Source organism: Nyctibius grandis, chromosome 2 (genome assembly GCF_013368605.1).
Source record: "Nyctibius grandis isolate bNycGra1 chromosome 2, bNycGra1.pri, whole genome shotgun sequence".
Taxonomy (NCBI): Eukaryota; Metazoa; Chordata; class Aves; order Nyctibiiformes; family Nyctibiidae; genus Nyctibius; species Nyctibius grandis.
In genome coordinates, this window is record NC_090659.1 from 92,778,378 (window position 1) to 92,804,584 (window position 26,207).

The 26,207-nt window shown below is 41.6% G+C and overlaps 1 protein-coding gene across 1 annotated transcript in view; it reads right to left on the minus strand.

Annotated features, from left to right (window-relative positions):
- Positions 1-2,608: 2,608 nt before the first annotated feature.
- Positions 2,609-26,207, minus strand: part of ENOX1 (ecto-NOX disulfide-thiol exchanger 1) — a 391,653-nt gene continuing 368,054 nt past the window's right edge. The window contains exons 15-17 of the mRNA XM_068424932.1: positions 10,340-10,442; positions 7,282-7,367; positions 2,609-3,420 (exon numbers count right to left, since the gene is read on the minus strand). Coding sequence (XP_068281033.1) covers positions 3,289-3,420; positions 7,282-7,367; positions 10,340-10,442 — 321 coding nt within the window. The 3' untranslated portion in view covers positions 2,609-3,288. The remainder of the gene's footprint in view (positions 3,421-7,281; positions 7,368-10,339; positions 10,443-26,207) is intronic.

Genomic DNA, 26,207 nt, shown 5'->3' on the forward strand with positions numbered 1-26,207 from the left:
ACTGCACTCTCGCCTCTTGAGCTTGTGGTTAGCCTGATGGTGTGGTGTCTCTTTGGCCTATCCTTCCCTTGTATTCTTTCCCATTACAACTGTGAGGCTCTTGCTATCTGTAAATGGCTTTGTGTCTTTGCCAAATGTGCATTCTCCTTCACCCTGACTCTGCTGAAGAAACTTGCTTTAGGTCTTGCACTGTCTCATTTCACTAAGAACCACTTGGCCACCTCAACATCTTCCTCTTTCTGGAGGGGAGCACACTGACTTCTGCTGCAGCTGACCAAGCCTCTGTTCCAGTCATCAGGATAAAGTGACACAGAGAAAGGCTAGTCTTCCTTTCCATCATACTGACTTCTTTTTTTACTATATTTAAGTGGCATGACCTCATGCCATTTTTACAAGTTGCTTTTCTGCAACGCCCAACAGCGCTAAGAAGAGCACCGTCACCCACAGCCATGGCTCTAGGGGTTTACAGATGTCCTCCAGTGGTGTGCTTCATATGGAATACATCTTTCTGGGCTATGATATCATCAGATTGACTGACACTACTGCTCAGACAAGCTAGCTAAAGGTGCATCACCAGACTTTAACGCTGGCTTGCAGAACATCACTGTCTTCTCCATATATCAGTAACATATCTGCAAGAGATGTCTTTCAAAGGTGGCTTCCTTGATATTCATCCCATTGTATCACTTCAGGACCCCCAGCTGAATCTCCCAAGGGTCATCACAAGGACATTTCAGCAGCTAAGTGATGGAGCTGAGCATTTTAATCTAGTTTCCCTCAATGCCAATAAGCACACAATGTTAAAGTCAGTTCTGGGGCTCAGCCTGATCCTCGTGAAGATCCCCACCAGTTTCAAGGTCTCAGCTGATACATTACAATATTGCAGGATGCCTACATGATATTTATACTTACAGTTTACATCTTCCATGGTGATATCTAAAGACCAGTGAAGGAGGTTCCCTTTTAGCTGGTAGTACACAAGGACTAAAAAGTCACTCTCCTAAAGCGCTTATGGTCTAGACAGACAGGAAAAACCCAGAAAGAGAAAACACACACAGAGCAAATATGGCGATTCGGTTACAAGGTCCTGTCAGTTTTAAGATGTTTTGTGGCTGTCTGGGATGGGAGTTGTTTTGGGAGAAAGGAGATGTGCTAAAGGGAAAAAAAAAAAGAGGACACGAGAAAAGGGAGGACAGAATACAATGAAGAAGTATGGCATGAAGAAAGCTGAGGTGAAAGTTTCCTCACGTCTCTTTTCTCCAGCCTAAATGCCATCCATACACATTTATGTTACAGTACTTAAATAAGAGCTGTCAGACCTAACACGTTTTTGCCTAAATTATTCATAAATCTGTATGATCACAAGAGACGAAAGAGTTGCTATTTGGATTAAACTAGTTGATTTTCATTAACATAACTGGCACATAATTACTAGTTTCACCCGAGTAACTTACCTTAACACAGGTTCTGTAGCAACCATAATAGAGGTGTATGTTCTTTAAAACAATTTTGTGTGTACTGACTAAAAGCATAATTTTCGCCCATAATAGACCTGCTAAGCCTCTTTCTTTTTCCCATTTGTACACAATTAACATTTCATTTAATATTTCTATATTCCAGGTAGATGCCAGAAGAGAAATAGGTCCTGGAGCAGTAATCGCTAACAGCCATGTAGGAGAGTTCCTTCGTGACTAATTGCATTTGACACTAATTGCTGTTTATTGAAACATCACTCTGACATGTATCTGGATACTCCTTGCATCTGTTGCAATTTGCCATATTTCCTGCTGTCGGTGCCCCACTTTATAGGGCCAGCTCTCTTGTGGCTGGCTCCTCTGCCTACATAGAGGTGTGACTTGGAGGGAGCTGCTGTTTCTTATCGAGCACCATGCTAAATGCTGTACTGATGCAGTTCTTTAAAGTTGGGCTCTGGGAGGAGCCATTCCTTCCATACTCTTCTGGCTTGTTGATATACACACTTCTGCTTTTGCTGGCTCTTACAGGAGTGCTGGAGTACTCTATGTTTGACGGATCCTAAATGATGTTACATCGATGTCCCTACTTAAAGGACACCACCAGAAGTGAGTTACTCCTTTCCTTGGCTGGCCAAAGGCCAGAAGCATTAGCTGGGAGTTAGAAGGAGTAACTAGTTGGATGCATCATGACTACCCAACACAACATTGAAAATGAGAAATTTGAAGGTGTTCATTTTTAACCTGGCTGCTTGTCTGAAAAAACAAATGAAATCTGTTCAGCTAAACAAAGGTCCATGCTGATACTTCCTCTACCAATATTTTTAATTATTTTAATCTTACCTAATATTTCAAGCTCTTTTTTGATTCCTAATTAATTTAACCAAGTTATCTGCAATTAATAGTTTAGGTAGGAGAAAGATAAGTGCCAGGAGACTCTTGCTGGATTGATAAAAATTCAAAAAACATCAGAAGAAAAACTGTACAAACAATATGGTAGAAGTCATATTTATTGATAAAAATTAATATATCTGCTATAAAATTTGTAACAGTAATGCACTGAATATTTATTTTGATGCATAAACCTGAATGTTACATACCAAATACAATACAGTAACACTGGTTTCCTCCTTATTTACATGTTTATGAAAATTCATATGCAATCCATGTTAAAAGAACTTGTAATGGAGAATAGTTACATTAGAAAAATAATATTCTTGATAAAGCATTCTTGAGGACTCCAATCACATTTTCAGGCCTCTTTCAATAAGGCAAAAATCCCTGGTACAGCATATAACTTAATTTACAAAATACAATAACTTCAGACACATCTTCAAGTTTTCTTTTGGTATGCTTTTCCTCACTGTAAAATTACTCAATTTTTTTACTAAACAGAAAGAACTTTCAATAATGAAACTTAATGAGTTCTACTACATATTACATATGCATCACTGTAGCTTAGCGACCATAACCGGGCAATCTTTCTCCTTAAGTGTTTGCTCAATGAGCTTTTCTTTGATGTAGGACATGTAGTATCTTGAAAACATTATGACTGTGGTATCTTTCTTCAGTTTTCATAGGAAACAGATCTGTCATGTTTTGAAACTTTTTTTAAAAAATTTATTTTATTTTAGGAACTGGTGCACAACTACATTTCCACTCACAAGAGAACGTCACAAATGTAACTAAAATTAGGCTTGGATAACTTTGAAAACATACTACTGTTTGCCCAAACCCAAATTTCCGACTTTAATACTTTATAACCCTGCCATGCTCTAGAAATTCTTCTTCTGCATAGCTTCATTACTAGTTACAGTCAGATAGTTTTAATTCCTTCAAAGGCACAAAACTTCCACCTCTTTTCCAGTGTAGCTCCTACACCAGTGAATTCTTGTTTAAACATGCGTGGCAGTCTCATCAAAAGCATTTCTATCTCATTTGCAGAGATCTGAGAAAGAGAAAAAGGTAAAAATAAAGTGAGCAAGCTGCCCTGTAGATTGGAAAGAGAAATATGGAGAACTGAAATAAGGAGGAGGTAGAGGCAGAAATCCAAGACAGATGAAAACAATTTTTTTTTTTTTCAACCTTAGTCTGACATGATTTTCCATACTCCAAAGCAAGTGCATATTCCTTGCAGGAATGATTCTGCTTTTCTAAGTGGCATCCCACTGTAAAAGAATGACGACTGCTGTGTCGGGGCTGCTGCCTGACATATGAAGTCCACGTAAGAACTATGATTGAGAGTATACTTGTGAGGAGAAGGAAGCAAATGGGACCTTGTTCTTCCTTCTCATCCCATGAGCTCTTGAATCCTTCTCCCAGCTCCGTCAGTTTTTCTCTTGCAAAAAAACTAACACAGGGATTTTATTTTTAATTAGTTCACTTTTGTTACTTAGGGTTGACTATCCATGGAGCCATCTTCTCCCCGTTTGACCCAATTCAGTAGCCCCAGATAACTAAGCAGTGACATTCCTGACTCAGCACTAATCAGCATGTTTTATGGTCTTGAAACCTTAATAACTGGTCACCTTCCTAGTGGCAAAGACACTGACATTTCAGAAAACACTTTCACAAAGGCAACCTTTCTGGTATAATCAGTAGGGAAGTCAAGAAATCAACAGTCATGGAAAATGAACCATTTTATCCTGCAGCTACGTCTTCCAAAGTGATGGTCATGAAAGGAACAGTAAAAAATCTGTGGGTACTGCCTGTTATCCACAGGTATCTTCACGGTTTGGGTATCTCCATGGTTTGATAGGCTTCTCTGGAAATTATGATATTTCTGCTTATTCCTATAGGAACCTGCCATGGTGAAAAGTTTTATTTTTTAAAGCAGTGTATAAGCATAAACTATACTAATTGCACCTCATTCCACCCAAGGGAGGCAAGAAAATATCACCTCTTATTTTCCTGAAGAGGTTAGTGAAGCAGAAAGATTAAATTATTTGTTAAAGGTGGCACTGAAAATCAGTGTTGGAGGCAGTCTAAAGCCCCAAAGTAATCAGGTCCATCTTTTACGTACTCTCATGGCAGTAACGGATAGCTGGTTGCCTTTGGGTAATGTATCTGAGCTCTATGCTTGAGCCCTCAGCCTGCACGGGTATGCTGACCTTATCATTCCTGTTCAGGTGAGGAATGACAGGCTAACCATGGCAAGTAATTGATATTAATCTCTGAGATTGCATCTCTGGATTGCGCTATTAAAAAGTAATTTGTTGCTACAAGCAGTAACTTCCAAAATAAACCAGAGAGGTCAAATTTTGCGGCTTGTGTTTATTATGTAGCAGGTAGGCCGAGTGGTAGCTGAAAGGGCTGGTATGTTGGCACCTCAGAGAGATGGAAACAATGCTCCTTCCATGAAGGCTGTGTTTGTAAGTCAAGGGTTTCATCCTGGCAGCCTTGAAGAAGCCAACAGGTTACTCATGTGCATAGAAATTAAAGGACAGAGCCCACAGATGTGCACAAGGAGGGAATGCAGCAGTGAAGAGGGAGAAAGTTGAAGAGCTCAGTGGGCAGAAGCAATGAGCAGCAGGGCTGGAGCACAAGGAGCTGGTATTTTAAATGATTGTTGTTGTCACTCAAGAGATACAGAGCCGGAGTGGTCAGTGAGGGGAAAAAGCAGTTGAAACAGCCAAAGGCTGTGTGTTAAGAAAGGACTTGAAAGATGACTGAGGAGATTGGGCAGACTGGGTGCTACAAAAACTGGGGACAAGATGAAGGAAGGTGTACATGTGGCACATCAGGGAAAAGAGAAACAGAAGAGGAATGGTTGCATGTGAAGCTCTGGATGTGTCTGCTCTTCATAAAATCAGATTTTTTAAAAACAAATTGAAATTCACCAATTTCTCACCTCTTTCTACTGTCCTCATCCCTTACTCCCTTTTCGTTGTGGGTAAGAGTAGACTGTAAAGCATTAGGAAATCTGAGCTGTCATGGCTTGAAGATAGTGCCTAAGAACTTTATCATCCTTCCTCACTCCTCCACGCAACCTGTCTTATTTCCAGTGGGCTTCCAGCTCAGAATCTCCTCTACTTTTAGCTATGCTTTTGGTCAACAGCCATCTGAATATGAGCCAGCAGTGTGCTCAGGTGGCCAAGAAGGCCAACAGCATCCTGGCCTGTATCTGAAATAGTGTGGCCAGCAGGACTAGGGAAGTGATTGTCCCCCTGTACTCAGCACTGGTGAGGCCGCACCTCGAATACTGTGTTCAGTTTTGGGCCCCTCACTACAAGAAAGACATCGAGGTGCTGGAGAGAGTCCAAAGAAGGGCAACAAAGCTGGTGAAGAGTCTAGAGCACAAGTCTTATGAGGAGCGTCTGAGGGAACTGGGGTTGTTTAGTCTGGAGAAAAGGAGGCTGAGGGGAGGCCTTATCGCTCTCTACAGCTACCTTAAAGGAGGTTGTAGTGAGGCAGGTGTCGGTCTCTTCTCCCAAGTAACAAGTGATAGGCCTCAAGTTGAACCAGGGGAAATTTAGATTGGATATTAGGAAAAATTTCTTCACTGAAAGGATTATCAGACGTTGGAACAGGCTGCCCAGGGAAGCGATGGAGTCACCAGCCCTGGAGGTATTTAAAAGATGTGTAGATGTGGTGCTCAGGGACATGGTTCAGTAGTGGACTTGGCAGTGTTAGGCTAACAGTTGGACTTGATGATCTTAAAGGTCTTTTCCAACCAAAATGATTCTATGATTCTATACATTTTTTCATAGAAACAGAGGAAGGATCCTCCAGGGGCATGAAGCAGCCCATCAAAGTAAGCCACCAGAGCAGCTGGTAGGGGATCTTGGCTATGGGTGGCATAGCTGGAGGAAGCGTTCAGGAACCAAATGTTACCAGGTTCAATATGCACCACACAAAGAGTGCCACTCATTCTGAGTCCAGGTGCCCACCGTAGCTGCATCCTGACTCCATGTTGCAAGAAGATCTGGGCAAGTATCGTCATCTCCATTCCCAGTGGAAGTATTGGCATATGTGGATCAGAGCTGTCGCTAACCACAGGGTGACCCCTGCATCTGCTAAGTATCTCATGCAGTCTAGCAACCTGCAGAGCCGTTGTTTAGCACTTAAAAGAAGCATTCACCTGATCGAAGGTGGCTATTTCACAGCTGAGCTTCTCACCCTTAACTTGCTTAATATTCAGTGGAGAGGAATAGGCACTTTTGGGGCTTGATTTTATCTCATCCTACAGTCAATATTTAAAAGGAAGTCAAACAATCTTATCCTACAGGTATGTATTGACTATGGACTGTACGAACTGATGTGCTAAAAAATACTTTGCACACTATAGTGTGTTGGCTTCGGTTTTGTGTTGGCCACACCTTCTCTGAATTTAGCAATAGGGTCAGCCGATTCCTTTATGTGGCCCCCTCTGCTTCCCCAGGGAGACAAAGGGTATGCTTCATGTGTTCATGGAAGTTCATGTTCAGTGTGACCCGTGACTAATAATTTTTAGAAGAATAAGGATTCATCTCCTAAAACTCCGCACAGTTTAATAGCTGTGGCTACACCTGCCTCTTCCTCTGCTTTCGTTCTCCTCAGATGTATTTCAGGATCGTGTATCTTAAAATCAGCAGCTAGTCTTTGCCATTTAAAGCTTTGCTCTTCTTTGCCACAAAGAATAGCTAAGCAGCACGAGGCAAAGACCTCAACAGAACACGTGCACTGTAATTTGCAAATGAACAAAGACTGCAAACCCCCAAGCCCCACATCCCATTATCTTTCTAATGGAAACGCACGAAGAGTTTAACCTGCAGTAAAGAATAATACAATATTTCTATAGAGAAAACAGATTTTGATTAAATTTTTTTACCCTAGAGTCCAACTGCTGCATATAAGACCAAAGATATTCTATATTGGCTCCAAAAGGGTGGACGTGAAGAAATGTGGATATGATACCTGTATTAAAAACAAATGCACACAAAGTATTGAAATTACCTCAGACAATATATCGTTAAAATAAGCAAATAATTCTGAATAGTCTGTTCTTCTAGGTTTTTCAGTATGAATTATGATTCTTATTTTTCTTACACAACCCAATGAACATAACAAAATGGCATATTTTTAATACAGTCATAATAACATGGTAAACACAATAGCTCATCTTCAGGAATGACAGCAGTTAGCAAGTAAGTGACCAAGATAATATACTGATGAATAAAGGAATATCTAAACAAAGACTTGCTGGAAGCATTTCAACTACCAATTTTATGCTTGATTTACCAATATAAAATTGTGGATATTGTAATGGTAAAATTATTGCTTTTTTCCCCCTCACTGGATGTTCTGTTGTGAAAACGTTTCATCTAATTGTGTCAGAAACCTCACTCCCTCAAATTTTTCTGGTAATTATGCTGATGCTGGTTATGAAAAGTATTTAACCCATATAACCCCTACCTGCTGCTGAAGAAAACACAAATCCTTTATGACATATTTACTTATTTACTTTCTCTTAAAAGAGAGCCAGTTCTGTCTGTCTTCATTGTTATTTACAGAATCATTGTAAAAGGTATGGGAATAAAAGCGGCTTAGGAGGAGTCAGGATATAAGTCTAGAGATTTCTGTAGTGAAAATCAAGTGACAGAATAATAATGATGACCAGAGAAGAGAAGATTTGGGGCATCAGAATTGCTATTAAAAGCACTATCCAATTTCTCTTCTTCTAAACAAACAGTGAAAATACAAAATGGCATGTGTGCTACTTACTGTTTGGGGAGAGTTGAACTGTAAGAATCAGAGCAAATATTTTCAACTCTGTTTGGATGGGTTTCTTAGCTGAACCACCCTAGGGCAAGTTCCTTATATTTAAAGCATAAACACCAGGATTAAAAATGCTTACAAATGACAAAAATGGGTCACTGTATCTTGTGTACTGCAGGCCATACTGCTTTCTTGATGCTGAATGAATTTAGGATAATCTTGGATTTCATTTTTCCCCAAATACTGGCCATGATTGAAAAAGATAAGTAACATTTAACACATTTTAGACTGGCTATGCAGAGAACACCTTTTTTCCTCTCTCGTTTTTCCGGTAGCATCTACAAACGTCCAATCCTGCAAAGGGAGGGGTGTGTATTTAATTTTATACTATAGCAAGTCCCAGCAGCAGTTGCCTTCTTTGTGCTGTACGTGACCATAAGCACACACACACGAGCTCTTGAAGCAAAAGCCAAGACCATCACACTTGGATGGGCTGACTGGAAATCCAATTTGTATTCAAATCACATTTTACCAGTGGCATTGCATGTGTTATGTGTGTTTCCAAGGCTTTTCGACTCAGGATGTTTAAAGCTGGCTCTTCCATATAATGTGAATAAAAAGTAATTTGAAAATATTTTGTAGTTATTGACTGAAGTTCCATGATAACTTTTTAATATTTTTTTCTTCTTTTACACACTTTTCCTCTAAGACTATACTGAATTTTGTAAAATATAGACAAACTTAGTGAATGGATGGAGGCAAGGCCTGTTCTTCCCTTGCCATACCTGAACATGCCTCAGAGGAAGAGACAACATGAAATCCATCTTGAGCAATCTTGTGTCTTTGAACTGTAAGAATGAGCCAGTTGTGGGGATATTATGACCAGTAATATCTGGACTGAGATTACACTGTTTATCTGAGTGTGCCACTGGACAGCTGGTGGATGGGACCCACTTTGGGACACTGCCACCACTTGTTACAGTTAAATAATGAGTGACCTAGAAAAAAGTTTGTTATTCTCTTCTTAAAATCCCATCCTTGCTACCCTTCTCACAGAAGTTATCTTTGAACAGTTCAAATACTGTCCATTGCAATTAAAAGTTCAAAATTTTATTATAACAAGCAAAATTAAATCAATTCATACATTTCTGTACCTTCCACTGTTCCACATCTCACCAGTCACAGGAATTTTGTGTACTAAGCCCTTTAAACATTTAAATACATTCTTCAGTTTTAAATTATCTTTTTTGGTCTGAATTGTCTCAATCTGTGCCCCAGCAATAAACCCGAAACTTTTCTGGTGCTTAACAAATGCAAATGAGTTGCATTTAAACAAATTAAGGTAGTTTTGGAACTATCACCTACTGGGCTACCGCTGACTTTGTGAAAAGACCAAACGAAGGAAATGAAACCAGGTCTTTCAGGTCAGCATTCCTGTGAATGGCAACCATGCTGTAGGGAGCAGTTTGGACCGTGGGCCTTTAGGGTCCATGAAAACCTGCCCCACTGAAATATATATGAGATATATATGATATAAATGGGGCATGTTCCCTCCAAGGGTAGCATGGGTACAGGCAGCATTCCTGTGTGGCTAAATGCTAGGTACTAGTTAGCTGGCCCACTGCCTACAAGTTTTAGCTTAAGAGTTTATTTTAAAGATTTTATTCTAGGTAAAGGATATGACAGTCCTTGTGGTATTCTTTTTAAATATTCGTATCGCTAATTCCCTCACCTAATGTCAAGACCATAAATCTGGTTTGCTTAATACATCCAGCAGGCATATTTTTTTGCTTGGTAGTTTGCTAATATTATTTCCATCTCCTTCTCCTTCACCATTTTGTCTAATAATCAGATAACAAATGATACAATTCTAGGCTGCTAAATCTTGATGTAAACAAAGTCTTCATACATTCATGCTGCAAGTCTAAATGCAGAATCTGCAATTTCCTTCATACCTGAAATCCTTTCTTTAAGCTCTGCAGAATTTTTCAGAAAGGAAAAGTTCACTTGTATTTTAGGATTTCTCTTACTAAAAGCCATTATGAATGCAGATGAAAAATAAATACCTTTTTTTTTTTTATTAGCACAAAGATGCATGTAAACACATATGCAAAACAAAAACTTGTTAAAAGGCATTTTGTTCTCAAAAATCTTCTTTGCGCTTATCTTACCTATTAATAGTGCCTCTTTCTCTGATTTTAGGCCTGGGCTTCGTTTCTCTGAATTTTTTTCTCTGTCTTGGTTGACCAATGCTACTGTCAATACATTGATTTCCTATGAAGTTTAAAAAACAAAACAGGTGGTCATGTAGATTTCATTTACTTCAATTAAACCTGTCTGCTTCCTTTCAAGTCTGTAAAAAAGATCATTACTTTAATTCACATCTAAAGACAAGCCAATTATAAATAATTGATTTGTTTGCAGAATATTAAGACACTTTTTGAAGTACCTTTATGCCAAGAGCTGCCAAGAAGAGAAATTTTGCTTGTGGAGTTAAGCAATAAACTTTGTTGCTAGTGCTTTTTCATTATAACAGCTTGAAAGATGTGCCATAAAGAGTGGGGATGGTCAGAAAACTCACATTTTCTAGCTATTAAAGCTGTAAACAAAGACTGCCTCTAGGGAACATGGATGGAAACATTCAGCTACAGCTATAAGAGTAAATTCAACAGTCACTAGCAATGTTTCTAGCTAGTAGAGCACAATCATCTATGCTGTTATACTCTTTGACCAGTGCCTGGCATGGTCTCAGCTCCTGTCTCAAAACAATTCCCAAGCACATTTTTGAGGGTCAGCACATTTCAGGGACGATTCCTAATAGGTGGTTTGCATAAAGGTACCTTGTTTTGGGGACTGAAAGAGAGCCAGCCTTAAGGGCAAACAAGTCAAGACTCCTGCTTTGAGCTCTTTTTTCTGCAACCAGGTGGCCACAAGCATCCAAATCTCAGCCAAGCTATCACATGTGAGATGCTCCATCAGAAATACCCAGGCAGTTGTGTGACACAGATTGCTCTTCTCCTGGGTATATGTGAAGCAAACAAATTATCTCTGTTTCAGAGACATGTAAGTGGCCTCAAAGTGCATTGCACAATATTCAAGCATATACATGGGCTGTTTCCATGGAGCAACTGATATGCAGTAACTCGTTCCTTGGTGAGGCGGTGACTCACGCTGCTGCATCTGCTCTGTGAAATGCTCAGCAGTTCCATGCAAAACCTTGGAGGCAGAGAGCATGGGGCTTGAGATATGGTGATGTGAGGTGGGACTGTGCAGGAATGGTGCTCTTGTTCTGGTTGAGGGAGTCCAGGTAAGCAGCTGGAGGTTGCATGGGATTGGGCAGTCTTAAATGCAAGCAAATCTGCACTATTTGGTGTAATGATGTGGCCCATCTGATGTGGCACCACCACTCGGGGTGGTGCCTTGCTCCAAAGTTCTCGGCAAACATTTTTAGCAATAAAAGAGAGACACTGCATTTGGGTCACTCTAGGGCATTTCTGAAGGTGTGAATAATCCATGCTAAAAAAAGGCAAAAACTCCAAAATATGTCAAATGTGCCTCTTTATAGATGAGTAAAGGCTTTGCAATCTGTGAGACTGGTAAAAAGAGTCAGGCACTTCCTCATTCTGAATTAAAAAAACAAAACAAAACAAAACAAAACCCAGTGATGTACTTTGTGCTCTTTATAGGCTGGCTCTAAGGAGCATCTGCCTGATACGCAGTGTCTGATGGCTCAGATGCATCATGGGTTCAAATGATCCCTCGCGTTGTAAACAGAAACAAGTTGCCGTGTGTCAGCTGAGAAACTGTATGTGCATTTGAGTGACATACACGTGTATGTGTATCCTTAGCCCCCAGCAACAAGGGGCTCTGACAGACCTTAGCCCACAGTGACGGAGGAGGGAGATGCATTGAGTCACTTGTGGTTTGCTGCAGTTGTAGTGGCCAGCTGAGGCATGTCTCCTGGCCAGAGATCTATGTGTAGCTGTGTTCATGGAAGCTAGTCAGCCTTTGCTGCCCTTTTATTCAGTAGAAATGAAATAACTTTTTAGTCATGTATTTTAGTTTTTTACTTTAGGCTGAAATAAATTGAACCTTAGAGGTGCCTATTTTATATTCCTCATTGGCTACAAAGGGAAACTTACAGCACAGATTTAGACACCCACAGGTAGGAGGGAGTCTGCAGCTCGAGAGTTGCAGTGATGCCCTCTTAAAATAATGGTGTGCCTGAGCGCTGTGGCAGCTACATCACCTTGACACTAACACTCCTGTAGTGTTGTAATGCACAGGGCACATTGTAACAGCAGGAGTATGCTCTAAGTTGTCTAGTACTGTTGATTCGCCTCCTGGTGATTCTGTGATTCTGTGATAGAGCCAAAGGCTAATGCAAATATTCATCTACTGCTGGCCATGACATCCAAGAACAGTGAAAGTAAACCCAGGCAAGAAACAGGAATAAGAGAAGTGTTTGCATGGATTTCTCCGTAAGGGCAGTAATGACAAAGGGGTTACAGATCAGAAGAACAGAGCTGGATGACAGATTTCGTGATACTGCAGCAGAAGAGCAGAGCAGCATATGCCACCAGAGCTTGTATAGGTTAAGATGTAACTTTTGACTCCATCAGAGATAGAAAAGCAGTCTAAAAATAACAATTCCTGAGAGGGGAAGGAGAGAGCAGAGAGATGTGTATTTGATATAACAGGCCCCAAACAAAACACACTAGCAGTTTCAGATGGGATTAGAAGTTTTGTCAAGCAGTGAGGCAGAGAAAGAAACTATATTCCCATTGGGAGCAACGAACAGATGGATTCTCATTTAATGCCTAGATTTGAGCCTGTGCAGAACATTTTGTATGATTTATAGGACAGTGTAAATGGATGCTAAAGGAAGTCATATCAAGCCTTCCTTAACTGTGTATTGGTACAGAGGATAAAAGAGTAAAAAATTGGTTATAGGGGAGCCTGAGAAAACTGAGCAGCAAAGATAACTACTCAACAAATGACTGGCTTTAGAAGAAGGTTGCAGGTTCTCAAAGGTTTGAAAAGGGAGGTTTCTGCCATCCAAAATTGCCTGCCTCACAGAAGATGATAAATTAGATAACTCCAATGTATTCAGCTGCCAAAATAAGCTTGCACAGGCCATGAGAAAATCCAGGGTGTGCATCGTCACATAAAGAATTCAGTAGCAATGCTGCTAGGAAATGAGTGTGATTTAAGAGAAATGGGCATAATTGTGTCTAAAAAATGAGTGTAAAATTCACCCAGAAACCAGGCTAATTATAGTGTAAGTGAAAACCCTAAGTATCTGACTACACACTGCAGATACAAATCTGGTACCCGTGAAGCCTCTACAACAAATTCTCACGCAGTTAATTTGCACATTTTTAGAGGCACTACTTATGCCAACCCACAGAAACAAGACTTTTAAGAGTACAAAGGTGAATGAGGCAATAACTAATTGGAAACTAACAGTTAGGTCACCTCTCTGACATGAGAAAAAGCTACCGATCCCCAGATGCCTGAGGAAAATTATTTACTATATATACCACATTACAGTATTTCCTTTCTTTCTTGGATTTCCTTTCTTTCTTGGAGACCATCCTTTATTTTGCAAATTATATTTTCTGAGGCCCTAAGCAGTCTCTTTGAGCAGATCTCATTACAAAAGGAATATTTTGCTACCATCTGTCAGTTACTGCATTAAAGGACAAGAACACAGCTGAGCATGTGCAAAACCAGTACTTATTAGAAGTGAAATGACCTTGCAAGAACTAAATACAGTATGTGGAAGGCTTAATCCAGGTTAAATCACACCTGGAGATCATTAGGGACCTGGCCCTATTCATTATTCACAAATTACATTAGGTATTGGAGAACATGGAGGCCTGATTTGATGACGACAGCTCCAGAGCTGCTCAGCATGAATGCAACCATTCTGTGTGATCCTCTCACCATTTCCAGCTTGGAGCTTTTCCCTGCAAATGACACTTTCATCCTTCAGCAGATGAATTTCACTCATGGGCTTGACAAACCCTATGATTCTGCAGACACCCCTTGGGACCAGCATTTTGATTTGGGGCTCCTTGCTTTTGAACCAGGGAGGGAAAGACAGAGAGAGAGAGTCTTTCTGGAAAACTTTCAGGAGAACTTGCTGGATAAAACAGAGGATGGCATAATAACAATTTTCTCACACGGACTATTCATTTCCACAGGCAGACCTCTGACACGACTGCTGACACGGAGCTGATGGTTGTGGAGAGTTATACATGGCAGTTCTTGCACATGGATGTATACCTTAGCCATGTCCTGGCCGTAAGGTGGGACAGAAGTTGGGTTCATGTCATTCTCTTATGTACCCTGGCTTCTTTTGGAAGCAAATGCAGAGGCATGGGCAAGTGGATTGCTCCAAAAGGTGCCTGGTCTCACTGTCCACCATGGCCCACTACAGAGCAGCTCGGTCCCACACTGTAGACACAGCAAATAAGAGCATGACTCCTGAGAGAGCTGCATTTGCCAGAGAGAGACACAGAAGTCCTGAAGAGTAGAAGAGATGTGGTGACTTTCTACAGAGGATAGTCGCACATACTATGAGAACAAAAGGCTAGCTCTGCACTCCAGGGGACTAGCAGATCAGAAAGCCCCAGATATTTAGGCTGGATGACTTGGGTCTTCCAGTCCTTCATTGGTTTCTTTTTCACCCTGTGGGAAAGTACGGTATTAAATAAAAAGTTCTCAATCCAGACATCACTTATCCTCTACAGGCCAGTCTTGCACCAGTGCAAAAAATGCAGTGAGAATATAAAATGTCTGCTCTTGCCTGGGGTTTCTCTCTGTAGCAAAAATGGTTCTCTTTAGCCTAAAAAGGTCTGTGATCCTGAAAACATATGCTAGTCAGCATCCCTAAAAATGGGGGGAGTGAGGACTTGCCATTCCCCATAAATGATGACCAAGAGCTGAGCAGGGCTTGAACAGTAGCTGCCCTGCCTGGAAACTACTCCTGCCAGAGAGCAGTTCCACATCACTCGTTGTTCAGGACTCTACTTGAAAAGCAGACTATGGAATTTAATGAATGTGACATTGAAAACACCTGGCATGTGATTAGGATGCAAATGACAAATATCCAAAGAGCTGAAATACTCCCTCTGCTATCTGGGTAATCCAAATATTTCATAATTACCTTTAAATCTAGGGGGAATAATGACTGCTTGCATATTGTCTTCAAAGACCTCATTCCCTTTGTTGTATTATATAGGATTCTGCAGAATTGTGTGCTGAGGGGGTAAAAATAATATTATGCCACTTGAAAAACCCAGTAAAAAAATTCTACCAGACTCTGCAAGAGTTTGCAGGATGTGTTGGCGTTTGTACTCTATGTACAAAGCCAGTCGTCTGAGGCATTAAAACAGTAGCAGAAGAAGGAAAGACTAGATGTTGGACAGTGCAGGCATGTGACAGCGCAACTGCTGAATGTTGTTAGATGTAAGGGATACACCACACTTTCTCATCAGCCAGGGGATTTATGAGAGAAAATGAGTAGAAGGAGAAAAAATTATATATCTGAAACATAAGCAAAAATCTTGCAGGCTATTAACAGCAGGCCAGAGAGATGCTGTAAACTTGAAAAGAAAAGGTAATTTTATGATTTTGATAGAAGAAAGAACCACGCACATGTGATACCAAACCTGCAGTCCTTAAAGGCATAGAAGTACTCGCTCTGAGTCAACAGAACTGGGCTTAGACTTCAGATGTGCTTGCTCAAACTGCTTATTGACAGCCAGGCAGGTTTGACGATTCTACTGCAAACATGGGTAGAAACTGGCCTGCAACATGGACACTGCACGTTTTTCATTTATTTTCATTTACCTGAGGATGTCTTAAAGTCTGGTGTAGTAGTGTTTGCTTTGCTGGTCTTTATTCAAATGTACTTCAGACTTACATCTGAAAATTTAATCTTGCTGTTTTAACCCGAATGGAGCCTAATTCAATTTCCAGTCAAATGAATGGAAGCCTTGCAATAGTTTCAATGTACATCAAGTCAGGTATCTCAAATTTATGCGGACATGCCAGGTTGAGGTACAGGACAACTTCTGACATCTTAACATAGTTGTCAGCTGAGAATGGGCTACTGTCCTTGTCTATGTTGTTATCCATGGTGAATACAAAATTATTCAATCCAAGTTGAGCTAAACTACAACGAAAGAGCTTATTTAAATTGAACTTAAATTTCCTTGCAAATGTGGCAATGTATGAGTACACTCACAGACAGTGATCATGACTCAGATGATCACAGAATCGTGAAATCACACAGGTGGCTTTGGGAGGTCTCTAGTCCAACCTCCTGCTCAAAGCAGTATCAGCTGAAGGGTCAGAGTGCATGGATGTGCAACAAGGGGTAATAGTCCAATGGCTGGATAAGCCTCAGCAGTTCCTCTGCAACATCCCAGTTCTGCACCCTCATCAAACAACATGTGGGATGTGTCATCAACAGATGGGTTCCTCCGCCCCCTGCAGAAGGGATTTTCCAACCACCACCACTTGCTCCTTCCTCCTGATACTTGTCATTAAAGTCTTATCTCCATGAGCACAAAGAAGGACAGAGGCACCACCACAGATGGGGAAAGCCCAATAACCTAATCAGAGAAAAGAGAGTCCCCTAACCCAGCTCCTCTCAGGGCTGTCACAGGAAAGCATCAGCCCCAGGGATCGAGTGTGACACCCATCAAGACCAGTCAATGAAAATGCTCTCTGAATCATCTTACAGACTGAGGGGGGCACTGCCTATAGGGGTATGGGACTTGTTAGGGGATGTAGCAGAAGAGCATCTTGGGATTGTACAAGACATAGCTGAAGGCCCTTAGTGGGGAAACAAAAGGCAGGAAAAGGGATCATCGTGGTTTGGGAAGGGGATAAAAGGGACTAGTTGCATGTAAACAGGTTGCTGGTCAGTACACTTGTCTGTCCTGCCCTGATCAGTGCATTACACCCATTAAACTCCACTTCTAACTCTTTTCCTGGGTGTTGGACTCTCTATTCTGTGTGCCTGGGGGTGTGTAAGAGGTCAGCACAGCAGCTGGAGTGGGACCAGTGGTCAGACAGCCATGTGCCTGGGGTGCTGTAGTTAGAGAGACCAGAGTGTGTATGTATGCTGCTCTGGGATCACTGGTGAGCATCAAGCCAGAGTAGCCAGTAAGTAGGATAATAAGCTTGGCAGCTGCATATTGAAGTGGCCATAGGTCTTGGATGGATCAAGGAGAGACCAGAGAGACTGCACGTGACCTACTGGAGGACCAGGGGGTCCAAGCCAGTAACTGGGGACATTGTAGGGACTGGGGAATGACTAAAAGACCTGTTTGTGTGTGTATGTGTGAGGCAAGGGCCAGCTATGGGATAGACAGATAGTCAAAGGCCTGTTACTGGAGGGATCCACATTGTATATATGTGTAAGTCTGCATACATATTTCCCACTAATGGACCTTTATCCTGATCAGCCAGAAAGCAGAGCAAGATGAGGCCATCAGTGCTGTTTGTGTTTATGAACGCTGAGTTTGTGTTGATCTGTGTGGCTGGCCACGTGTATAGGTATACATGTGATGCACACGTTGTAGATGTGTGTTTGTGCACGTGCCTGTGGCGAATATGTGCTCAGCCTCACTGCAGGTTGGTCGCATGGAGCTACGATCACCTTGGCTCTGTTGGACTGCAGGATTCAGCAGCTCCCAACAGCAGCAATGTTTGTTTTGGGCCAAATGGCTCTAGTTCTTCCTTTAATGGAGCATGTTCCCCTTCACAGGCTACTACGGCACTGTGCTGTGCTGTGACGTGGAAATTTGGTTGAGTGCCTGAACTCTGAAAGTAATTCAAAATTCTCCAGGAACATCATTTGTGTTACACAACTCTTCTTTCAGCATGTCCTTTTACAGTGACTGTTTCTGACTCTCTGCTGACTACTCCTTCAAAAATACTTTAATGACTAGAAAATTGCTCTTAATCTTTGATTAATACAATTCTTTTGTTGCTGCAAATGAATTGATCTTGAGATGGCAAATTAACTACTTCCTAGAAATATTATATTTTACATGGTCCTGGTTTCTCACAGCCTAAGGGTTGATTCCAGTAAACTGGCTTACATTAAGTTAGGCGGTCTTGCTGACACACTGTCTATACGTAGAGAGGTTTCTTGACCTTTTCTATGTGCACTGGGATAACTCAGTTTACAGTAACAAATTACAGTGTTGCATCAAGTATAAAAAGAATAAGGCAAGGAATGAGGCATCCAACCATCTGCCCAAAACCAGAGCTCTCACAAGCAGACTGCACTACTTTTAGAGTTAGTACCAGGTCAACAATTCAGTAAAAAAAAAACCCCTTGTTTTCGCTGTTTTTTTCCAGGGTCTCAGAGGATCCTTCTCCTTCTACTGTCAACCTAGTGATGCAGAAGAACACATTTGCCATATGCTGCACTGCTGGTAAATGTGACTGGTCTGTCGTTAGAAATGATACTGACCAGGTGTCACTTTTTCATTCAGATCAAGCCTTAACTTGATAACTTATTTTGTGCTATGCAAGAAACCAGTGTTGGTTTTGTCAGCCACAGCACATTATAATTACTTTTAAAGTACACCAACATAGAATTTACCATGACTGTAAATTTAAGAGTGCGCTGGTATTAACAAATAAACAGTTGACAACTGGCTTGAAAAATTATCTGGCATTAAAGTTATAGAAACAACAATGAAGAAAAATTAGAACAGCGAATGAATGTAAGACCTTGCAAACGAAGCACTTCAAATGCACCTCTATGCATCTAAGATTAACTTGTCTGATTTATCCTACATGATAGACGTATTTGCAGGAGTGAATATTAATTGTATTATGGTGCTCTTGACATCCTATTTTTCCGATCCATTTGCCAGAGAGATGCTTTTAACTTTTTCATTACAAAGCTTTTACTATTATAACTTTCACCTGCTGAGTTTAGGCAACTAGCAATAATCTGAAAATGCTTTTCTCATTGAAACTATCTCTTTATATTGTTCTTATTGTATTTGAGCACATCTATTTTATGGAAATGTACATATGCAAAATACAGATGACTAATATGAAAGTTAGTTCATGCTTATTTTTAAAAGTATGATCAGGTTGCTTCATTTTCTGAAGCTGGATTTATGTGTAGGTTCCTGATGACTTAACACAGATGTTTTATGTGATGTGAAGGTGGTTGTTTTGCAAGGGAAAAGATAATTGTCATTTTGCACACTTTGTGTTAGGGAATTGCAGCAAACCAATGGGTGGCTGAACGAAAGCATCGCCTGCCCACCAGCTCTGCTGAAGTCATTGTAGGAGGGGATACTTCATGTTTACTTGAGACTGAGAATTTGTGAAAGCCCTTTCAAATGGTCTCTAACTCAAATATTGCTCCAGCAATCTCCTCGAGAATGATGCACTTCTAAAAAAAGTTAAAGAGAGGAAAAAAAGGCAATTAGTTTCCCTTCTGGGATGTGTAGAATTGTTTTGAAAACGTCTTTGTTGAAATAAAAGGAAGTAATTGGAGGGAAAAAAACCAACCTTAAGTGTTTTATGAGAGTGAATGGTTTTCAGCAAGGATTTGTATTTTAAATATATTAATTTTAGGTATCTGAAAACCCAGGGCAACCCCCATGTTTACAGGAATCTCCACATCTGAATATATGAAAAGTACTTGAAACAAACATTTTGGAGCTCTCATTCCTTTGGACTGGATCTTGATTTGGATGATGAACTCTTCTTCCCAGAAGAGTGTCTCCTGGGGATATTGAAGTTCCTTTCTTGCTTCTGTCACTTCTTGCTGTCTATTCCTTGAAGGACTTTAGCAGGTTGGAAGGACTGTGAATGTGGTTTACAACACCCAGGACTGTAGCAGCAGACTTGTGGCTGAAGCAGAGGTGGCCCATCATCCTTCAGGTGGTTGCGGGGGAGCCTGAATGCTCTGACAAGCCAAGCTCTGTGTGGGTTAAGCGCACAGCTGCATATGTATAAGGCTGAATGTTATTCCTCACTAGAAATGATGGGATGACTCCTGTATATGTGTGCAGCATAAATACTCAGGGAAAATGCGTTGGGATGAAAGGCTGCACATAATGATCAACTATTATTAAAATGTCAGGTAGCTCTGGGCATTGAAGAACTGTCTCCCTGTGGAGCTCAGATGAAATTTAAAATCAAAAACTTTTGTGATTTGCTGAGTGGGTGGCCGAATGGGTTTTATCATTGTGTCTCAGAGTTCTCTCTTCTCCTCCCTCAGATGATGGGAATTCGCTCCAACCAAAAGCCAAGTCATGATGCCACTCTGTCACTTTTAATTAGGGACAAGGGAAATGGTGTGATTTTTTGCTGCACGTTAACAAAGGGGTTATTGCTAGGGCCCAGATCTGCTTCAGGTAGCATACTCTGTGTCAGAATATACCTTGGTCTGTGGTAGCCGTTTGCCCCCAGTAGGGTTAGATCGTGGCTGAAACCACAAGGACTGTGATTCAGCCAGCAGAGAGATCTGCACTGTGCTTATGAAACTATTGCTGTCCTCTAACATGCTGAACCAGGGATGGGGCGGTGAAGCGGGGAACTCAGGGGGACTTGATCTATCAGTGTGTAAGAACTTCTGAAGGCTGAGCAGGCTCTTTGATAACATGTGCCTAAACAGCCAGTTAAACTCCTGTTATTTTTCAGGCCTCGTGGTATTGAATTCATGAGGTGGTCATTCCTCATGCCTGCTGTGGTAAGTAGGAAAGCTGCTGATCTGCGAACAGTCATAGCTGTTTGAATTTATCATACTCCACATGCCTTAAATTGAAGGAAATGAGAAGAAATGAAAAAATATAAGGGCTACAAATAAATGCCTGGAATGGAAAAGGCAGGGAGTAGAAAGAGGCACGGCCACTCCTCACCCCCTGGTCCTGGCTCCACCAAGTCAGAAGAATCTGAATACATATGGTAAATGGGTCTCTCTCATCCCTCGGGGCTTTACACCTTGCTCCAGTCAGGGTGCAGGGTTCTTGCACCTTCTTCTAATAGCATAACACGCCCATGATGAGAAACCAAACCCCACATCTCTCTCTCCTCAAACGGCTATCCTCATCCCTGCACTGCACCATTACCCTTGCTTGTTCTCTTTAGACAATTAACTGCACTTGTTAATTTAATTAGTCAATTGAATACAATCTTGCAAAGGGGTGCAGTTAAACACAGGGGCTGGAAAGAGCACATAGCCCATGCTCTTCTTGGGAAAATGCAGCTTGGAACCTTCTCAGGTGGAGTAGAGAAGAAACCCCAACTTCTGGCATCCCCGCAAGGGATGTAACCCTTGAGCTCTTGGGTACGGAAAGGGACATTCACAGCAGGTACCCTTGGGTGCTTCCATTAAAGGTTTGCACAGTGAAGTACAAGAAGTGCTCTGATGAGTTTGGTAGAATTACAGACTTCTCAAAAAATTGAGGGGGGTTAGCTTTTTAAATCTTTGCCTGGTTTGTCATAAAAATGAGCCTCATTTAAGAGCTGTATTTACTTGTCTTTGGTAAAGATCATCCGTGATTAACCACACTATGTGAATAGAGAAGACTAAGGTGTAGTTAGGAATAACATCACTTTCAGTGTAGCATATAGTAGGCAATTTAGCAAAATGGTTGAAATATTTCACCCTGGGTATACTCCTCCTGAGAGTCAGGGATCATCTGGTAACTGCTTGAAAAGCAGATACAGAGGTGAAAAATTAAAGGAAGAATCAACATTAAATGTAAGATGCCTGGTTAAATTTGAGAAATGCTCTGATAATAGCTTGAAGCATTCAAATGGAAAAATGCATCCCTACTTAATATTATTGATTTCATGTCTGGAGAAAAACCCACAGAATATTGTGTCCAAGCTGCTGGAGATGCTAACTGGAGGGAGACAGACGAATGAGGTCAAAGTCATTACTTTGTTCAAACAATGAAAGTCAAACAGGAAAAAAAAGCTGTTAAAAAACTTGTGGTGAAATCATTTTCACCCTCTGAAATATATTTATTTTATTGTGCCCTGGTTATCATGAAGTAGCCCTAAACGTCTTTTGGTGAAATCCTGTTTTTTTTAACCTGATGGGAATTTAATTATTGACTTCAATAGAGTCAGAACTTCACCATGCAATTGCAATCTGGGCTTTCAAAATGCTTCTGTGACCATAACTCATCTCTTGCTTTGGTCTCAACTTGGAGGACTGATACTCTTGACTACCATTTTATGGCCCTTTTACAAATTCACAGGAGCTATCATCCATCTAAGGAAGGTAGGTAGCAGTCAAGGGAGAGCTCCTGGAAGAAGATCATTGAGTACTTCTAAAATGAGGCTTGCACAAAGAAAATAACCCTTTCTCCAGTAACAACAGAGGGATACCATGGATGTTAGCCTTCCCACCCCCAAAATAGGGATATATTCACCAAGGCTATATAACTGTGTTTGCATTCTGTGTCCTATGTATACTGAACTCAGCAGTGAGCAAAAGGAGATCTTTGATCAAAACACAGAATTAACCTACATAGAAGAGGCTCCACAGAAAGCCATTGAACTTATGGAAACAGTGGAAGAATAAATTGCCTTTCTAGAGTTAGCCACAAAACATGTGATTAGCATTGTCAGTTTGCAAAATGTTCTCTGCTCGAGTACACCTCCCAAGCAAGATTTTTTTTCACTTTGGGACTAATCAGGTCCCAAGAGTCTGGGAACATCCTCGAAGAGGATTATATCTGAAATTATAATTGTCCTTTGACCATTATTTTCTCTTCAGTTAAGACAGAGATGCAAATTAAATATCATATGCAGTAATGAAGAGGAAATTGAAAGGGGGACAGATTAGAAGCAAGAAGCAAACTTTTCCTAACAGCAGGGCTGAAGGAAATGAACGCTCAGTAACAGCACCTCTGGCAGTCCTGGGTGTTGAAGTCTCTGTTAACACCAGACCAGGATCTTGGGCTCTATGTACTGCTTGAGCCTGACATTTGGCCTTTCCTGACACAGAGTGTAGCTGGGAAATGTCAACAGCCGTAACAAATATTACTGCATGTACCTGGCAAGTCACTCATGAAACACAGAATCACAGAATCACAGAATGTTAGGGATTGGAAGGGACCTCGAAAGATCATCTAGTCCAATCCCCCTGCCGCAGCAGGATTGCCTAGACCATATCACACAGGAACGCGTCCAGGCGGGTTTTGAATGTCTCCAGAGAAGGAGACTCCACAACCTCTCTGGGCAGCCTGTTCCAGTGTTCGGTCACCCTCACCGTAAAGAAGTTTTTCCTCATATTTATGTGGAACCTCCTGTGTTCCAGCTTGCACCCATTGCCCCTTGTCCTGTCAAGGGATGTCACTGAGAAGAGCCTGGCTCCATCCTCATGACACTTGCCCTTTACATATTTATAAACATTAATGAGTTCACCCCTCAGTCTCCTCTTCTCCAAGCTAAAGAGACCCAGCTCCCTCAGCCTCTCCTCATAAGGGAGATGTTCCACTCCCTTAATCATCTTCGTGGCTCTGCGCTGGACTCTCTCTAGCAGTTCCCTGTCCTTCTTGAACTGAGGGGCCCAGAACTGGACACAATATTCCAGATGCGGCCTCACCAGGGCAGAGTAGAGGGGGAGGAGAACCTCTCTCGACCTGCTAACCACACCCCTTCTAATCAACCCCAGGATGCCATTGGCCTTCTTGGCCACAAGGGCACACTGCTGGCTCATGGTCATCCTGCTGTCCACTAGGACCCCCAGGTCCCTTTCCCCTACGCTGCTCTCCAACAGGTCTGTCCCCAACTTGTACTGGTACATGGGGTTGTTCTTGCCCAGATGCAACTCTACACTTGCCCTTGTTATATTTCATTAAGTTTCTCCCCGCCCAACTCTCCAGCCTGTCCAGGTCTCTCTGAATGGCTGCGCAGCCTTCCATTGTGTCAGCCACTCCTCCCAGTTTTGTGTCATCAGCGAACTTGCTGACAGTGCACTCTATTCCCTCATCCAAGTCATTAATGAATATATTGAATAGAACTGGTCCCAGTACTGACCCTTGAGGGACTCCGCTAGACACAGACCTCCAACTGGACTCTGTCCCATTGACCACCACTCTCTGGCTTCTTTCCTTCAGCCAGTTCACAATCCACCTCACTACCCGATCATCCAGGCCACACTTCCTCAGTTTAGCTGCGAGGATGCTGTGGGAGACCGTGTCAAACGCTTTACTGAAATCGAGATAGACCACATCCACAGCTTTACCATCATCTATCCACCGGGTAACATCCTCATAAAAGGCTATCAAGTTGGTTGAGCATGACTTCCCCTTGGTGAAGCCATGCTGAGTGCCCCTAATGATCCCCCTATCTTTGATGTGCCTAGAGACAGCACCAAGGACAAGTTGTTCCATCACCTTTCCAGGGATGGAGGTGAGGCTGACCGGTCTATAGTTACCCGGGTCCTCCTTCTTGCCCTTTTTGAAGACTGGAGTGACATTCGCTTTCCTCCAATCCTCAGGCACCTCTCCCGTTGCCCACGACTTAGCAAAGATGATGGAGAGTGGCCTAGCAATGACTTCCGCCAGCTCCCTCAGCACCCGCGGGTGCATCCCATCAGGGCCCATGGATTTATAGACGTCCAGATTGTTTAATTGGTCCCTGACCCAGCCCTCATCTACCAAGACAGATTCCTCCTCTATCCTGACTTCTTCTGGGGCCTCAGGGGTCTGGGGCTCCTCAGGACAGCCTCCAGCAGTATAGACAGAGGCAAAGAAGGCATTCAGTAACTCCGCCTTCTTTTTATCCTCTGTCTCCAGGGCCCCCACCTCATTCATCAGTGGGCCTACATTGCCTCTAGTGTTGGCTTTACCTGCAATGTATTTGAAGAAGCCCTTTCTGTTGTCCTTGACCTCTCTTGCAAGGTTTAATTCCAAGAAGAAACACCCTTATGATTGTTTAGAGACTTGTAAGTTGGTTTTGCTTTCTGGAAATAACTGATGTACTGGCAATACATAAAATTTCTGTTCCCCCTCCCCAGATTTATGTGTGAACTGCCATGGTAGGGAGGGTAACATTGCAATTGCTCCAGCCTCTTAATTAACTGTGCTCAATTCTTCTGCAAAAACAAGCGAAAAAAAGGAAGATCGGTCCATTTACAAGTTTGGCAATTTCAGGAGGGATGTTTTTCTTTTTCCAAAGGTGTCCAGATCCTTGTTTCTCTTTCAAGATGGTCTCACATAATGGAAATGTAGAAGACACATCAGGATAGGTCTAAGTATATATTTTTGTCTGTATCTGTTTTTGCTAAGAAAAATACTTCCAGGTTTTATTTTAAGAAACAATATTTTCTAATGTAAAATATGATGCAGACCAGTGACACGAGCAGAGAGCCTGAGGACTGCAGAAAATAATCTTTTTAAGATTACAGTATGGGCTTTCTTGATGTGTATGCAGTGTGTCTAAAGTTTCCTACTGTCCTTTCTAGGAGCCTGATTTTCTGTTAAATAAACTAAATATGCCATAGTGTAAAGATCAGATTGTGTGCTCAGTGTATAAACATACATTGCCATTTTTTCCTTACCGACACCTCCCACTATTGCTCTGCATGTAAAAGTATTTCATTTGCTGAATTCAACCTGTCAACCGTAACAAATATGTCCTAATCCCATTATATGCATCACAGTTCACTAACAACCACGTAGGAGCCACCAAGCCTTTTTCTCTTTGATCATCCCAGATTTGCACACTGGCCAAGGGCAAGAACCATGAAGTCTGCTGAGAACAGATGTGGAGAGACAACCTGCAAGGCACAATACATGAGCACTACATATTTGATATAAATGACAATTGTTTAAAAGGTACCTCAACTTCTATTTTACGAAGTTCATAAATGTAGCAAATGCTTTAACATCCATTCTTTCCCTCTATTTCTGTATTTCCCTTTGTGCTGCTGTGCATTCTCTAATTTCATGGTGGCATAATTGTGGAATACATGGCTGCAACTGTGACTCAGTAACTGTAGCTGTCTGATTTCCCTCTTCA